The 18935-nt window shown below is 41.0% G+C and overlaps 1 protein-coding gene across 5 annotated transcripts in view; it reads right to left on the reverse strand.

Moving 5' to 3' along the window:
• Positions 1-18935, reverse strand: part of tacc1 (transforming, acidic coiled-coil containing protein 1) — a 75570-nt gene continuing 56635 nt past the window's right edge. For all 5 annotated transcript variants that reach the window (XM_057845575.1, XM_057845574.1, XM_057845573.1 and 2 more), the window contains 10 exons: positions 18809-18872; positions 13351-13543; positions 10335-10393; positions 9168-9275; positions 8917-8993; positions 8806-8849; positions 8515-8678; positions 8333-8439; positions 1611-1731; positions 1-1176 (listed from right to left, as the gene is read on the reverse strand). In XM_057845575.1, coding sequence (XP_057701558.1) covers positions 1111-1176; positions 1611-1731; positions 8333-8439; positions 8515-8678; positions 8806-8849; positions 8917-8993; positions 9168-9275; positions 10335-10393; positions 13351-13543; positions 18809-18872 — 1003 coding nt within the window. In that variant the 3' untranslated portion in view covers positions 1-1110. The remainder of the gene's footprint in view (positions 1177-1610; positions 1732-8332; positions 8440-8514; positions 8679-8805; positions 8850-8916; positions 8994-9167; positions 9276-10334; positions 10394-13350; positions 13544-18808; positions 18873-18935) is intronic.

Genomic DNA, 18935 nt, shown 5'->3' on the forward strand with positions numbered 1-18935 from the left:
AAATATGAAAGACACCACCGCAACACACCGTCATTTGTCATCGTTTTGGCAATAGATTGTGCTGAAACCATTGAAGAGCAGACCATCCATCTCATTGCTGCACTTACGTCTCTTGGGTTCAACCTGACCCGAGAATGCCATCAATGCTGGAACATGTTTAAACTGCAAGCGTGCATTCACATAACAGGATAGACGTGCGACACGGCACTTTGGCCACAAGAGACGACTGCATGAGGAAATTACAGAGACACGTTTTATATTTACAAAATAAACAAAGGCACACCTTATTTGGATAGACTGAGCGTGCAAAAAATAGCACAGACGGCTCCTGAAACGTGACACAGCGTGAGGAAAAGCAAGGTGGAAAGAGGCTGACTGAAAAGATGATTTCACTCTTTAGAAAAAAAAAAAAAAGATTCCACAAATGTCAATTGCATGATGACAGTATTCCATGATGACAGTATTACTCATAGAAGGACGTGATTAAAACAGGTAACAGAAAAATAGCTTTGAAATAACTTAAAAGGTCACATCTCAATAAATTAGAATATTGTGGGGGGAAAAGAAATTATTAGGTCAAAAAAGACACTCATTTCATTCACATAGTAAATGCTGATTAAAAATTTAAACACTTTTTGTATTGTTTTTGTTTCTGTCAAGCAGGAATTTATTTCTTGATAGTCATTTTTTGTTGTTTTTATGTTGTTAAGGATAAATCATATGTATTTAGGGTTAAGGGTTGAGTCACTTTTTGGATTAAATTACTGATATTTCCATATTTAATGATGTACAACTGGTTTTTATAGGCATTGAAATTGAGAAAGGTAATCTATACATCTAAAACCTCTATCTAAAGCTCAGGCACTCAATGACAATATTTCTGATGCTCAAGAAGGAAACTACATATAATGTAAATTAGTTCATAGTCATGAATAAAAGATGACTACAATATCCATACGGTCAAAATAGGCCTGACTTTTGTGCTTGAACACTGTTCGAGTTCTGTATTTTAGTATGAGGTATGCAAACATATACGTAATCCACCACTCCGGATAGCTTGCAGTGTGTTTATGTGTTTTGTGTGCTCTTTTAAAAGAACACAGTCATTGCCTACTCCGTTCCCAATTTGGCAATTAGCTCATCGCAGATCTTGGTGAGCTCTTCAATCTCTTGATTCTGTTTGGACAAAAAGAATGTTGACTAGTCAAGGGCAAAGTCTTTTCATATGACTACCGTACTGCACCGTACTCAAAGCGATCGTCAAATGCTGCCCCCTTGTGGTATACTATTTTGTGTACTTCATTAAAATTAAATTATTGTAGTCTGCATTGACGCCGATTATAAATGAAATGTAATATTTCCATGAAGGAGAGAATTTACCAGGATTATTTTATATATTACCAAGAAATTATCTAGAAGTAAAACAGTGAGGGCTCCCCCGTGCTAATGTTATCAAGTATGGAAACATTTGTTTTCTGTAACTCATTCATTACTCCCATCCAAATTAATTCTAAATTGCTGTGATGTACTGTACATTTTACCAAAGGTAGATCAAACTATCTTCCCTCCCAAATGTTAAGACTCACCAATTAGCAAAAATTTAGCTGTACCTTCTGAAGGACGGCCCTTTCAAGTGAGTCCACCTTCATCTGTTCCTTCCTCAGGCTGGCATTGAGTGCGATACCCTCTGAATTGGCTTTTGCACGCACCTGAGCAATCTCCTCATTGGCCCTGCGCATACAGTGCATACAAAAATGAGAGATTTGCATTAAAAAAAAAAAAAAAATTTTAAACTCTTTACGGTATTGACTAACACTTATTAGAAGTAAGATCTTGAGCCAGAGTCTGAGTCCGAACCCGAATCAGGCCGGGCACAAAATGTCAATTATTACTTTCGGGTCGGGCTTCTCTCTCGCCAACTTTTTTTAAATAAATATACAGTGGGGCAAATAAGTATTTAGTCAACCACTAATTGTGCAAGTTCTCCCACTTGAAAATATTAGAGAGGCCTGTAATTGTCAACATGGTTAAACCTCAACCATGAGAGATAGAATGTGGAAAAAAAAAAACAGAAAATCACATTGTTTGATTTTTAAATAATTTATTTGCAAATCATGGTGGAAAATAAGTATTTGGTCAATACCAAAAGTTCATCTCAATACTTTGTTATGTAGCCTTTGTTGGCTATAACGGAGGCCAAACGTTTTCTGTAACTCTTCACAAGCTTTTCACGCACTGTTGCTGGTATTTTGGCCCATTCCTCCATGCAGATCTCCTCTAGAGCAGTGATGTTTTGGGGCTGTCGTTGGGCAACACGGACTTTCAACTCCCTCCGCAGATTTTCTGTGGGATTGAGACCTGGAGACTGGCTAGGCGACTCCAGTACCTCGAAATGCTTCTTACGAAGCCACTCCTTTGTTGCCCTGGCTGCGTGTTTGGGATCATTGTCATGCTGAAAGACCCAGCCACGTCTCATCTTCAATGCCCTTGCTGATGGAAGGAGATTTTCACTCAAAATCTCTCGATACATGGCCCCATTCATTCTTTCCTTTACACAGATCAGTCGTCTTGGTCCCTTTGCAGAAAAACAACCCCAAAGCATGATGTTTCCACCCCCATGCTTCACAGTGGGTATGGTGCAATTCAGTATTCTTTTTCCTCCAAACAAGAGAACTTGTGTTTCTACCAAAAAGTTCTAATTTTTTGTTTCATCTGACCATAACACATTCTCCCAGTCCTCTTCTGGATCATCCAAATCCTCTCTAGCGAACCACAGACGGACGTGTACTTTCTTCAGCAGGGGGACACGTCCGGCAGTGCAGGATTTTAGTCCCTGGCGGCGCATTGTGTTACTGATAGTAGCCTTTGTTACTGTGGTCCCAGCTCTCTGTAGGTCATTCACTAGGTCCTCCCGTGTGGTTCTGGGATTTTTGCTCCCCGTTCTTGTTATCATTTTGACGCCACGGGGTGAAGAGGGAGTTGAAAGTCCGTGTTGCCCAACGACAGACCCAGAACATCACTGCTCTAGAGGAGATCTGCATGGAGGAATGGGCCAAAATACCAGCAGCAGTGCGTGAAAAGCTTGTGACGAGTTACAGAAAACATTTGGCCTCTGTTATTGCCAACAAAGGGTACATAACAAAGTATTGAGATGAACTTTTGGTATAGAAGAAATTCTTATTTTCCACCATGATTTGCAAATAAATTCTTTAAAAATCAAACAATGTGATTTTCTGGGCTTTTTTCCACATTCTGTCTCTCATGGTTGAGTTTTACCCATGTTGACAGGTACAGGCCTCTCTAATATTTTCAAGTGGGAGAACTTGCACAATTAGTGGTTGACTAAATACTTATTTGACCCACTGTATCTTTATACATTATGCAGAGGCGTTGAGTCCCATTAGGCAAAACAGGCAATTGCCAAGGGCTGCCAGCCAACAGGGGCTCCCAGAGAGCTGACAGATTTAGCACACGCAGCTTTACTGCACTGTCGCAGCAACAAGTGTATGGAGTGTTTCAATACCATGGAATCATTTGGCAGTTTATCTAACTATTCTGTTATCAATCCCAATCTGCACTAACCATGTCACATAGATTATATATGTTTAAGTAAGTCCAACCAGCTATTAATACCACATGATTGTTTAAAGAGTGACTGTCCAAGTATTCTCTGGTAAGTCCTTGCTGAGTTGTTTTACGTTGATTTTCACACGCCACCTCATTATTCATGTGACTACTTAAAGAATTGGTGATTTTTCCCAAAAATTCTATTAATAGGTCTATCGTATTCCTCGTCGAATATTCTATAAGAAAAATATAACATATATGCATCTGAAATAATCCTAAACGATTTTATTCGCAATTTTAATACTCCTTTTAGCAAGGTTTCTTGGGTATGCGTACGTTCTCCTAGCAACCAGTCCTGTTACTGTCCTACATCACAAGCGCTGCGTATTCTGGGAGCGAGAATAGGCGTAAGGTGCGCATTTCGAGCAGAGGACGGCCACCTGTTAAAATATGTGCATCCAAGAACGAATGTAAGTACATCCATATGAGTCGGTGTAAAGTGCTTAGTTTTCGACACTTTTATGGCCAAGATGACGGCACGTGCACGCTGCGCGCACCCCCCATCTTTGTGTTCATTATACTGAGCGTGTGTATGTGTGTCACGTGACTTAGAAGGGCCCCATGTTGCTTGTTGCGTGTTGCCCCCGGGGACCCTTGCTACGCCTCTGACATTATGTATACTATAACGATGTATGAGTGTTAAACTAAGGAATACTGGTTATAAATTAAATAATTTGGATAAAACAGAAGGCACTGTATAGTAATTGCATACAGGAGCCGCAGAGCCAGAGCATACCCTGCGCACGTGAACTCCATAGCCCCGCCCTCTTTTTTAATCTTTCCCTCCGCATCCATTAAGTATTTTTGACCTGGTATTTCGATATGGAGCAGTAAAAAGTTCAAATCAAACTAAAGACGGGGGGAATTGAAAAGAAACACGCATCGGTAAGAGTGGGGTGTGGAAAGGCTTAAAGTTGATTTTTGAAGATGCTACCAAAACCTCTGTCAGCTTTGCTGAATGTAACAAATGTGGCGCTTTGCTGATATGAAAACAGAAAGACTAGCACTTCGACACTGAACAGGCAGAAATGATGATCATCAAACATCTGTATTAAGACCAGTGTTGTTAATAATGGTGTTAGAATATAACGGCGTTACTAACGGCGTTATTTTTTTCAGTAATGAGTAATCTAATTAATTTTCTCATCTTGGCAACGCCATTAACGTTACTAAGGCGGGAAAAGTGTGCGTTACTATGCGTTACTAAGTTGGTTGAATTAAAAAAAAGTCTGAGGGAGACGGACTCACGGAGACGAGAGAGCAGAGCAGGAGTGGGGAAGACGCCGTTGCAAACGCGATGCTAGATGGCTCCAATAATACCTGACTGTAGCCATAGCCTACAAACTACCCCCACATGATACGGTAGATATCACATATTATAGAACTAGATGCAAATGACAGACACGGCTGCATTGGCAACATGTTTTAAAGACTACATGCGTTCGTAAACAGCCGCCATCTTAAAGCAGTAGACCTCTCAGGAAGGCTCTGATGTAGAAATCCTTCCTAGCGAACCTAAGTAACTTTTTTTTTTTTTTTTTAATCTAAAATGCTCCTAAATCGGCAAAATCTTGACTTAAATCTATCTTTAAACGATGAAACAGTTTTAAAACTTACACGTGTTAAAAGTAGACAGAAAGGAAGTAATGCAATAACGGGAGCAATTATAACAAGTTTAATGGTTGATTCACAACTTTAAATGACTTCCACACATAGCAAAGGTTACTATCTAGTTATCGCGATACCCTTGTGTCTAGTTAAGTGGAGGGTAAAGAATTGGGCTAGGGCTAATTGTCCCCAAAACCCTTCACATTGTGTGACCTGTTTTTTTTTTTGTTTTTTTGAGAAAAAAAAAAAACATGAAAATTATCACTAGTTACTTTGCCAAGTAACTAATTACTCTTACATTCAGGTAACTGAGTTACTAACGCAATTACTTTTTGGGAGAAGTAATTTGTAACTGTAATTAATTACTATTTTAAAGTAAAATTAACAGCACAGATTAAGACACGCTTTAATTTGAGATCATTATTCACAGGCATAGTCACAAATGTGCTCACACAAAACGCAACAAGTCCCGTTTCCAAAGCAGGGCTCTGTCCAGGTCTGACTGACACATCCCCACGCTTTCCTCCTTTTCCTGAGTACTCACAAATAAAACATAAAATTTCGGGTTTGTTTCGGGCTCGGGCCTGCAAATCAAGTTAATTGATTGGGCTCGGGCCGGCTCGGGCTTTAATACCCGCTGACCTGGGTCGGGTCGGGCTGGATTTGTTAGGCCCAATCTTACCTCTAACACATACAGACTGGATTTGGAACATGTAAAAACAAAAGAGAGGGCCGTAACGTGCTCTTGGGGGTGTCGGGGGGTACTCTTTAGGGACGTACCGTGTGTAGGGTCTTGCAGGCTGCTGACATTCTTACATGCATGTGCAGGTCAAGTTTTACTAACAGAGTAACCTTGCTGACCCAGAGATTGCCAATAGTGGCTGGCTTCAAAACAGTAATTTTTAGTTTTAGACTGGTGCTCTATTTCACCACCAAAATACACCTGTTTACAGGCTGGTACAAACTTTGAATTTGGATTGTATGGCAACACCACTGCTACATGACAATTGTAGGAGTGGGTGCATTTTTTGTACCATAATCGTTAAATCTCAATCAGTCTTTAAAAAATGTCCAAATTTCTGGGCCACGACCCCTCCTGCCGAAAAATTCCTGCAGTGTACTCCTCAATTTTTTATTTTCCCACAATGCTCAGAATTTCTTGAAGCTGATCGGATGTGGCAAAAGAACTGTTACACTTCAGTCATGCGACCACTGTGAAAACACCCAAATACCTTATTTCTGGGCTTCACCAACATGGAAAGAAAACATGGCGGCAGTCATGGGTATGTCATGTCATGGCTATGGGTGACATCATCAAGTGTTTGTTCCGTTCTTTTTTTACAGTCTACGGTAGAAATGCAAGCAGACGGAAGCCACTTTATCTTCTCTTGCTCACATGAAGGTTCAAAAGAAATATTATCGGTAATCCAGGATTCATAGAACTGTAGCTACATCTGTATCTCATCACTCTTTTATCCCTCCTGACCACCAGAGGAAGTGCTTAGGTTAGTAATATATCAAGATAACATTTACATATTTCTTTTGATGTATTATATTTCATTATTTTAATTTTCAACATACCTCACATGCATGTCTGGAAATATGAGAGGATGTTAGAGAACAAGGAAGGATCAGGAAGAGCATTGCTCTATCCATAGGCGGATCTACTATTCAGACGAAGTAGCCTTAGCCCCCCAACCAGTAGGGGGCCCCCAACCAGCTGGCCTTGCCCCAACGAGCAAGGGCTTAGGCCACAGGAGCCAACAGCACCACCAACTATTCGTCATGTATAATTATGTCAGCATACCAAACAAACAAACAACAAAACAAAAAAGAAAGCCATTTGAATGCTGCATTTATATTATCCCTCACGCACACACACGCACTATAATGGAATGTTCCACGACGACGGACTGAGTATCAGTCGCTTAGCTTAATTTAGCATCGCTTAGCTCTGCTTAGCTGTTCGTTAGCTTCACTTAGCTCTCCCGTGTTTTTCACGCCACTAAGCTCGCTATTTTTACAGCTCACTTGCTACTTTGCACGTTGGCTATCGTTTATTTTGAACAAATGAGCGAACGTGCTCTCCATGAGAGCCAAAGTGCAGTGAGGGAGAAGTTGAGACAGGCCGCTAATGCCTCTTTTATCTTTCTTCTTCTTCACACTGAACATGAAATACACAACAGCACACCCTGTGGTGAAACAATGCAGTACAGTTCCAATCTGTCATACAATAACACTCAACAGCTGGTTAACAGCATTTGCTAACGAAAAAAATAAATCTATTAGTGACACCACAAGCAATGACGAAGAATGTTTTTTTACGGAGTGTAAAGCTTTCAGTCAGCGTTTTAGCGAACGTACCTCCAGTGAACATTTCAAAATAAAAGCACGTCATGTTCGTCATATAAATAACGATTTCTGGAGTTAATCCCACATACTTCAGAATTAATATTATAATATGTTGAGTAAATACTACAGAATACAGATTCTACACTAAGAATAGCTTTCAAATGACACTATGACAAATATGATTGCAATGAATAATTATTATAATTATACTACTATTATATATAGTAGTATACTATAATAATAATGCTAGAATTTTTTTTTAAGAATTGTTTTGAATAAAGTTGGAAAGGCAAAGTCAGTGTTCTGAATCTGTTTACTTTCCATTCTTTTGCACTAGTAAATGCTATCAGCATTTAACCTCATTGTTTATTTGTGATTAATTATTGTTATTTACATGATTATTTGTACTTTAATAAAGAGTTTAAGTGTTCCAACACGGTTTTGTGAATTAATAAGCGTCAACAATAAATTTAATTGCTAAATTAGTAAAAAAAAAATTTTTTTAAATATTAGATTAGTCGACTAATCGTAAAACTAGTCGGCTGAGTAATCAGGAGAAAATTTGTCGTTTAGGACAGCCCTAGTGTACCGAAACGTATTTCCTCCACACCCTTCTCACCTTTGTAACCCCTGACCCATGAGGCCCCTGGAGTCCGCCACTGGCTCTACCCCTGACATTTTTTTAATGGCTTGAAGGTTTGTGCAGCTGCGATCATCAACGACTCAGTTTAATCATAAATCTCACCTATCTAGTTTCTCCTCCGCGTGCACTTTGAGGGTTTGGTAACGTTGCTCCTCCTGCTTGATGCGTGTCAGATAGTCCTGTGCGCACTTCTTGAGGACCTCCTCATTCTGGACACAAGCAGAGTTGACATGGTAAGCCAGCACTGCATTGCTCCATATCTCGTGAGTGGAAGCACGACTGACCTTCTTGAAGCCCTCCAGGACCCCTTTCATGTTTTCATACCTCCTGAAGAGGTCAGCAAAGGAGCGCTCGACAGAATTGAGGTCAGACAGAGCCTGATCCCTTTCCATAGTCAGCTGCCTGACCGATTTACTACATGACAATGTCTTTTGCTCCTGCTCATCCTCTGTAACAAAGATGATGAATATATAGATGAATTGACGACAGCTGTGACGTCATAGAGAAATCAGAATGGACATGCCATGCTTCTAAAATGAATATAAACATGCAACCACTAGGTGGCAGTGACTTACCAATCATTTGGGCAACTGTCTTTTCATACTCTGCAACAATTTTCCTTTCAAAACAAGAACACAGTGTGAGCAGACTGTAAGTTATGTTTCAATATTTGGATAGCTTTGTACCTCATCTCTAAAACCTCCGTTCTGCTCTCCTCGTACTTTGTTTTCCACTCATTCACCTCCATCTCTTTAGTGATTATCTGATGGCAGTAACAAAGGCAGTTAAGACATGTTTTTCCCTACATTTACAACATGTGTTTTATATTAGGAAATATGGCGAACTTTATGAAGTCACAATTACACTAATTGCAATTGCATGTATGCTATCCCTTGTCATTTACACATTCATTGTTACTCGAATGAGGGTGACCTACCTCCTCCCTGATGAGGGTCAACACTGCAGCCTTGTCAATCTCAGTTAGGCAAATTTTGTCTTGGGACTGGACCTCAGTTTCGCTGCTACATATTGTTTGACTCTCATGCTATAAAATGTGGAGAAAATACAGGCTATAAATACATTGGATTTTGAGTCAGTGCATTAAAAGTAACGTGATTTTTTTTTTGTTACGTTTTTTTTATTCCTCAATTATGATGGCCACTTGTCACTATGCTACTGTAAGTGTTTTGAAGCTCTAATGTACTATTTAGGTTCACGTTCATATTACATATCAGTGCCTGAGGCACTGGGTTACACTAGGTTACTTCTTAGTTTTGGTTGATTATAACGACGCAGGTGGACAAAAGCGGTAGTGTTTTGCTTTAAGGAAATCTGCATTTCCCAAGAGGACAAGCACAGTGCTGTAAAATCCTGATCCACCAGTCGCCTGCAGATGGATTAAACGACATTTCTGTTTCCAGGGGCTGTGTGAAGGATGAACAGTAATGAGGTAATTCATTCATTTGTGGCTAAATAATAACATGACGATTTTGAAAATAGATTTGAAATTTGTTTCTGTACCGTATTCCCTCACCGGTCCTCCAAAACCCCTTGAGTGTCCTTTTATCCTGGTAGCCTCCCATTTTCTTTGTCTCCTCGGACAAAACTTTTTGTCTCTTGTTGCTCTGCCACCTCTGCAGAATTCGCGCGAAAGCGTCCGCATCGACTTTTTTCGACCGTCTTTATAACAACTGGGAAAAGGGGGAAGTGATGTGTGCCATAAAGCAGTCAGCATATCTGTAATTTTTTTGTGTGGCAGGGTTCCTGCCACCCTCCTCAAAGTTAATTAGTGCAGGTGAAAGTGATACAGACCCGTTCAAGATATTTAAAAAAAGTGTCATTCAAATAGTTGTCAGTCCACATATCATCACAAATGTTATGAAAGTATTTTATTAAGGTTGAAAGTTACCTAGTGTTGCTTTACGTGATACTTTTGCATATAAGTGGTGTTGAAATTTGCATTTTCAAATATTTTCAAAGCCTCCATGAGAAAGCGTGTTTATTTTAGACAAACACTGAAAGAGCAAGTCGTTTTCCACCACCATAGAAAAGAAATGCGACTGCGGAATGAAACATGTTTGAACGATGAATAGAGTTCACTTACTGTCTCATCCTTCACAATACATGTGTCCTTTTCAACTTCATGATCCACCATCTCAGGAGCTTTGAATGGAAACAGAACAAGTGTGAACAGATAAGCCGGAGGAGAAAAACTAAATTTAGAATTTATGAGTTTATATTAGGAATAGAATCTTGCAATACATGCAAGTTTATTTACTAGATGCCTTCAAGTTTATCAGCGCTAGTTCTTAACATCTAAAGGGATACCTCTAGTGATATTATTTTCCTGAGAAAACTATAAGCGGAAAAAGTATCGCAACTAACGATTATTTTCATAGCCTTTTAATCAGACGATAAACGATTAATCGGATAAATGTCACTTTTTCAATTACAGTGGTACCTCAACATCTGATCGCTTCGACACACAATCTTTTCGACATCAGACGTAAAATTTAACTCGCCATTTGTTTCTACATCCGACGACACGCTCGAAATACGACGATTTATGACAGCGCTGCACTTTGTTTTCCCGCAAGATGGACGCACGGCAAATTTTCTTGTGAGAGAAATCAACATGGGCTCCAAGAAGGTTGGTGCAGGTGGTGAAGAAAGGAAAAAGGTTACGCTTACTATTGAAATGATGATGGAAATGATAGAAAAATATGTGTGTGGTGTGTGTGTCCGTGAACTGGCTTGACAATACGGCCGTAGAATGTCTACTATCTCAACGATCCTCTTCCGACCTTCGATCGCCAGTCTTTATTAATTAAGGTGACATTTATTACTTTGGTAACATTGCCATAGAAATCGCCAGCTTCGCCAGGTTTTTAATCATTTATTTCAGAACTTGTGCAACACAACACGCCTACTGTCCACCGCAGTTGAGGCAAACAACAACAGGACATCAAAAGATAAAGTAAAATATTTATCGCACCTATCTCACTGTCACGTCAGCCACACGGTGCATTCAGGTACAGCGCGCAAAACATCTGCCACATTAGAACCAGATTAGTTACATTACTACAGGAATTATTATACTGTATTATTATTCGGATTTTTATTTATAATTTGTTTGACTATGTGTAATTGCTATTTGTGATGAAAGAAGCTAGTTTAGACAGTAAGATGTCCGAAAATTGGCAAAAATGTAACTTGTTGTTTTCCGAAGTAAAAGCAGATTTTTGTTCATGTCCTACTTTGACTTAACAAAAATATAATGAAGAAATCTGATAATATTTACAACTTAGAAGTTATATGTAAATTCTAATTTCAAGAATTTAGACAAGTTTAAGATGAAGAAGGTCCTAAACGATTATTGGTTATCAAAATAGTTGTCGATTAATTTGCTGATCGATTAGTTGTCGATTAATGGATTAATTGTAGTGCTGCAACGATTAATCGATTAACTCGAGTATTCGATTAGAAAAAAAGATTCGAATTAGGCTCGAGCGTTTACGTCACAGCAGCACGGGATCGTGCGAGATTTGCGACAACGCAGCCATTGCGGAAGCACGTCTGCATCACGGGACATTTAAACTTAACGGCAAATACAATTGAACTACGAGTGCCAAAGATGGAAAAATGTAGGGAAAACTTGCCAGTTCGATACAGAGACAAATTTGTTACCACGGCGAAGGACAGATATGTGAGCAATTTTAAGGATGTGAACAATGTTGACCCTCACGAGCAAGCCGAACACAAATGGAATAAAGATGTCGACAAGCTTCCACCACTACGCGAAATGGACATCATGCTGTATTTAGTGTTTGGTGTATGTTACTACACTCATCAGCAATTCCGAAACTACAAATCGCTACAAAGCTACGAACAGTTTTGCTGCGGACGGGTGCAGGATCTGCACATTATGACCATAGCAAACGGCAACACCATCTTTCTAGCAAAGGTAGGCAATGTGTGTTTACATTAGTCTGTGACCACGGATGTACAAATTTTTTGTTGCAGAAAATGTAGCCTCTGGACAAATTCTTTGCCACTCTCTCATGTCAAAATATTACAGCCTTTTCATTTAGCAACGACAGGAATTATGTCTCATGAAGACAATGCACATGTATGCATGCTAGTTGTTTAGCTGTAGCTATAGCTAACAACAGGCCGACTTAGGGCGTAAAGTTACTGAAATTTGCGTAAACAAACGAAATTAGCTTACCGGAGTGGAAGTGCATAGAGCAAACTCAGTGTGTAACCGGAGAATCAAACGTTATGCCCTTCCTTCTGCTCGAGGCCACCCATGCCATTCTTCGACGTTTGGTAAGTTCAGATATGACCTTTCCCTCGCCTTTTCTCCATGTAGGGATCCGGAAGAAACTCAATGGTGTTCCGTCGAGCTGTACATTCTCCTTTCTATTCAATCGGTTGTTGCAATTCTTTACCGCACAATAATTTCCAACCATTTTTAAAGAGCGACCTGTGTTCAAATGCCTCACTGTTTATGTTTCTCGCTTCCATAATGGCGATAGCGGCGGAAACCTCGCGAGTGCCACGTCATACGCTCGAGCCTAATTAAATTTTGCTGCTTCGAGTATTCGTTTAATTAAAGTGGCGTTGTAATGGTTTGTTTTGAAAGTGTTTGCATTTTGCTTTATTGATTTGGGTGGATACACTGCCCCCTAGTCTGCCTCATTTCACATGGCTGAATCCAGCTGCTCCCTTTCAAGACCAACCTAAGCTAAGTTTTTGTTTGCATGTTTTTTTTAATGCATTCATATTTTAGTTAATAGGTATATTTAGCCATTTTTGTGGGAATATGTGTCTGAACCATTTGTTAAGAGGATTGTAAAAAAAAAAAATTAAAAAAAACTATAGCATTTAGGCTAGTGGACCTTTGCTATGTAAGTTGTTCTTGCAATTCAACTGTTCTTTTGTTGTACATAGACCCTTTTTTGGGGGGGGGGGTATTTTAATTTTTTTATGTTCCTTATCTGATTATTCGAACTAAATAGTTCATCGATTAATCGACTGCTAAAATAATCGATAGCTGCAGCCCTATTTCATTGTTGCACACCAATAATGTGTGAGATAAAAAGAGCCTGTACACATACCATCTCTTACAGGTATGTCATCACTTGGCTGTTTTTTGTGAGATGCTTTACTGTTTTCACAATCTTCTTTTTGCTGGTGCTCATTTTGGGTCATCTGACCCATGATGCCTGTGCAGGCCAGCTTCTCCTCATCAGTAGCATGGTGAACTGGCTGTGAGATCTCCGGGGCGTGAACCACAACATCCTCCTCCTCCTGGGTACAATAGAGACAATTATGAACATTTCAATTATGTCACATAATACAAATAGCCAATTCATCCATCTTCTAAAGAGCTTGCCCTCATAGGTTTGGTGGGTAGGTCTATCCCTGCTGAGTGTGGGCAAGAGGTTTAGCACACTATGGAATGGCTGCTAGGCATTGTAGGGGAACATACAGGCAACCAATTATTTAGAGCACCTACAGTACTTATTGGTAATTTATACAAGCAATACATACCATATACAGTAATTAGTTGGGGCTTTGCAAGGCAAAAAATTGTTTGACCGACCGTAAGTGTTCAAATATCAAAATGAAGGGAATTTTCATGCGACGCAGGGAATTTTTCGAAGGACCCACCTACCCAAAAATTTTCATTCCCCCGTAAATGCGGGTTTTTTGAAAACTGAAAAAGATAAGTCTAAAAACTACCTGTTCAATAATTTTTCGACCTAATCGCATGATCAAAAATTCCAGGACGGTAAGGGGCATAAAAGTTCTATATAGAATTTGGCGAAAACTTGCGGTTCCCCAAAATTCGCCTAAAATTGTCCCATTCATTTCTAATGTGAAGCCATTGACAGCTATGTACGTCTAATTAATTTTCTATGGCAGGAAAACATTAAGTTCTTGTTATTTTTCACCATTTACCATTACAGCTCATTGACATTCAAGAGGCGCCCAAGAAAGTCAATGCCATTGAGAGCCATGAACGTCCATGCTATTGATGGCCATGTACGTCCAAATTTTCCATTCATTTCCAATGGCTTTTACGTTGCATATACGCCCGTGTACACAGATGCCAGTGAGGGCTATGCACATTCATGCCGTTGACGGCCATGTATGTCGATTCTTTTGATGCCAATGTACTTGGATTCCATTGACGTACAGTACATGTTAGTCAATGCCATTGATGGCAATGTACTGTAACTCCAAATTTCTCATTCATTTTCATATGCAAAAAAACCTGTGTGCCCAAATCAACATGGAGTGACCTGAGATAAACAGGGCATGTCCACCAAATGTCCCGAGAACAATAGCAAGTGACCTGATATCAACAGGAATTGTCGCAGAAATGTCCCCAAATGCCAAGGGCGTAGGTTTGGTCTCAGTAGTGGTAGGGACGATATAACTCACAACTGATCGACAACTTTACCTAAGAGTTATGGCCAATCAATAACTTTTGGGAAGAAAATTAATGTGAAGACAAAAAAATAAGAAACGGTCATGTAATGCAATGTGCAATGCCTAATCTACCATGTTTTGATTGTGCGTCCTTGGCTGCAGGGGACGGGACTTGATGAGCATATGCTTCTCTCGTCAGCCCTTGTCTTTTCGGTTTTCTTTCTTCGGGTTAATCATATCACATCTTGTAACTGTCAATGATACCGATGATGATGACAATAAATTAATAACAGCATATCCTGCATGTACACTTTTTGCTGGGAACGGGAAATTAATAAGATCAAACAGATTGGTTTAACAGGGGTCAGGGGGGCTCCATTTCTCACCAATATGAACCTAATTAATTGATAGGTTAAATGATTAATTATGAATTAAATTGAAATAATTAATTAATTAAATCTGTATTGAGTTATACTATCTTCCAAACTACAAATTTATAACGTCTTTATCTGATATTTTTTCTTAAATCTAGTCGAATAATTTTCTCCATCTTGTTTTTAGTTTTAAAGACTAGTTAAAAGATTAATCTCACTGTTAACATCTTCGCTGTGTTTTTAAGCATTTATCCATTCATCCATCCATCCATTATCTTCCGCTTATTCCGGGGTCGGGTCGCGGGGGCAGCAGCTTTAGCAGGGAAGCCCAGACTTCCCTCTCCCCAGCCACTTCAGCCAGCTCCTCCGGCGGGATTCCAAAGTGTTCCCAGGCCAGCCGAGAGACATAGTCTCTCCAGCGTGTCCTGGGTCAACCCTGGGGCCTCCCGCCAGTGGGACATGCCCGGAACACCTCCCCAGGGATGCGTCCAGGAGGCATCCGAACCAGATGCCCGAGCCACCTCAACTGGCTCCTCTCAACGCGGAGGAGTAGCGGCTCAACACCAAGCCCCTCCCGGATGACCGAGCTTCTCACCCGATCTCTAAGGGAGAGCCCGGACACCCTGCGGAGGAAACTCATTTCGGCCGCTTGTATCCGGGATCTTGTTCTTTCGGTCACAACCCACAGCTCGTGACCATAGGTGAGGGTAGGAACGTAGATCGTCCGGTAAATCGAGAGCTTCGCCTTTTGGCTCAGCTCCTTCTTCACCACAACGGACCGGCGCAGAGTCCGCATCACTGCAGACGCTGCACCGATCCGCCTATCAATCTCCCGCTCCCTCCTACCCTCACTCATGAACAAGACCCCAAGATACTTGAACTCCTCCACTTGGGGCAGGATCTCATCCCCGACCCGGAGAGGGCATGCCACCCTTTTCCGGCTGAGGACCATGGTCTCGGATTTGGAGGTGCTGATCTTCATCCCAACCGCTTCACACTCGGCTGCAAACCGCCCCAGTGAGAGTTGGAGGTCACGGCTTGATGAAGCCAACAACACCACATCATCTGCAAAAAGCAGAGATGCAATGCTGAGGCCACCAAACTGGACACCCTCAACGCTTCGGCTGCGCCTAGAAATTCTGTCCATAAAAATTATGAACAGAATCGGTAACAAAGGGCAGCCTTGGCGGAGTCCAATCCTCACTGGGAACGGATTCGACTTACTGCCAGCAATGCAGACCAGACTCTGACACCGGTCGTACAGGGACCGAACAGCCCTTACCAAGGGGCTCGGTACCCCGTACTCCCGGAGCACCCTCCACAGGACTCCCCTAGGCACACGTTCGAACGCCTTCTCCAAATCCACAAAACACATGTAGACTGGTTGGGCGAACTCCCATGCACCCTCGAGGACGCTGCAGAGGGTGTAGAGCTGGTCCACTGTTCCACGGCCGTGACGAAAACCACACTGCTCCTCCTGAATCCGAGATTCGACTTCCCGACGGACCCTCCTCTCCAGCACTCCTGAATAGACTTTACCAGGGAGGCTGAGGAGTGTGATCCCTCTATAACTGGAACACACCCTCCGGTCCCCCTTTTTAAAAAGGGGGACCACCACCCCGGTCTGCCAATCCAGAGGCACTGTCCGCGATGTTGTAGAGGCGTGTCAGCCATGACAGCCCTACAACATCCAGAGCCTTTAGGAACTCTGGGCGGATCTCATCTACCCCCGCGGCCTTGCCACCGAGGAGCTTACCAACCGCCTCAGTGACTTCAACCCCAGAGATTGAAGAGCCCACCTCAGAGTCCCCAGACTCTGCTTCCTCAAAGCATTAAGCATTTATTTATGCCATATTCATGTTGCACGTGTATGTTTATGATGTAACTTGTTTATTTAGTAACTTTGGATAACATTGAGAGTTCAACTGAATGTATAAAGAGTGCGTCTTCACCACCGAAAAAGCTTCGGGAGCAAAATATTATCAGGGTGAAAATTTTGACAGAACACCGGATGTGAATGCGCGTGTGTGGAGGGAGGCTGGAGGTCATGTCATCAGCCAATCAAACTTGCATTTAGTGCATTCAGCAAGTGAAAACGGGTCAATGTAAGTCTGAACATCTTGAAAGTACTGTAATTCACTTAATAATGGTAAGGTTAATTGTATCCCTACAACATGGGAAGACAATCTAAATTACCTTATATAATGCAAATAAGGTTGCATAAAAGTTGGTGGGGACAATTTGAGCATCCTGAAAAGTTGGTAGTGTTATGTCCCTACCGTCCCTATGCAAACCTACGCCCTTGCAAAATGCACAGGAAGTGACCTGATACAGTGCCCTCCATAAATATTGGATTTATAATAATTATGTGATTTTTTTAGCTTCTAATATTTTTTTTCTAAATAATATGGGACCTTAATGGGAAAAAAAAAAGAAAAATCCAACCTTCAATACAAGTGCATTTATTCAGTGGGGAAAAAATCCCACATAAATAATTATTTGACATCAAATAATATGTGCCACAATTATTAGAACCCCTGGTGTTAATACTTTGTACAACCCCCTTTTGCCAACAAAACAGCACCTAATCTTCTCCTAATGTTTCACAAGGACAAGACAGAAAGAGGGATCTTCAGCCATTCCTCTTTGCAGAATTTCTCTAAATCATTCAGAGACCTGGGTCCTCTCCTCTGTACTCTCCGCTTCAGCTCACCCAACAGGTTTTCAATGGGGTTGAGGTCTGGGGACTGAGATGGCTATGGGAGGAGCTTGATTTTGTGTCTGGTGAACCATTTCTGTGTAGATTTGGCCATATGTTTAGGGTCATTGTCCTGTTGAAAGACCCAGTGACGACCCATCTTCAGCTTTCGGGCAGAGGGCAACAGATTTTGATTTAAAATGTCCTGGTATTTCAAAGCATTCATGATGCCATGCACCCTAACAAGGTTCCCAGGGCCTTTGGAAGTGAAACAGCCCCACAGCATCACTGACCCACCCCCATACTTCACAGTGGGTATGAGGTGCTGTCTACACGCCAACAAGCTGTTTGGGAGGCATGCACGGAGAAAACCTTTCCTCACTCACAATCATAAACGCAAACGCCTGGAGTTCGCCAAGCGGTATTGGGGCTTCAACTGGGACCGTGTGCTTTGGTCAGATGAGACCAAGATTGAGCTTTTTGGCAACAAACACTCTAAGTGGGTCTGGCGTGCCACGAAAGATGTGCATGCTGAAAAGCACCTCATACCCACTGTGAAGTATGGGGGTGGGTCAGTGATGTACAAAGTATTAACACCAGGGGTGCTAATAATTGTGACACACATTATTTGATGTCAAATAATTATTTCTTTATGTGGGATTTTTTTCCCCACTGAATAAATGCACTTGTATTGAAGGTTGGATTTTTCTTTTTTTTTTTTCCATTAAGGTCCCATATTATTTGAATTTTTAAAAAAATTATTAGAAGCTAAAAAACACATAATTATTATAAATCCAATAATTATGGAGGGCACTGTATATCTACCACAGCAAAGCCCCGTCGTCATTTCTCCAGAAATTGCAGTTTCTAGTTTGTTCATAGAAGTGCATTACAGCGCAGTGCTTTTTATGTTGAAATTAATAAATTCTGACCTCAGCTCATATAAGAGGTATTCATGTCTAAGAGCAAACTGGAAATGTATGGCATGTTTGTAGAAGTTAAACTAAATGTTGTCTAAACATCCCAGCTGAGACCCACATGCACACCGACAAATGATCAAATTACCTGCTTGCACATGTCCTGCATTTGCGACTGGCTCTCATCATGTTTGTCCACTTTGCAGGGATTCCTACAAGGAGGGGAAAAAAATTGGGTGTAAAACAAAGTCATTGCCAAAGTGGAGTTACCTGAG

This window comes from Corythoichthys intestinalis, chromosome 9, assembly GCF_030265065.1.
Source record: "Corythoichthys intestinalis isolate RoL2023-P3 chromosome 9, ASM3026506v1, whole genome shotgun sequence".
NCBI classification, from domain to species: Eukaryota; Metazoa; Chordata; class Actinopteri; order Syngnathiformes; family Syngnathidae; genus Corythoichthys; species Corythoichthys intestinalis.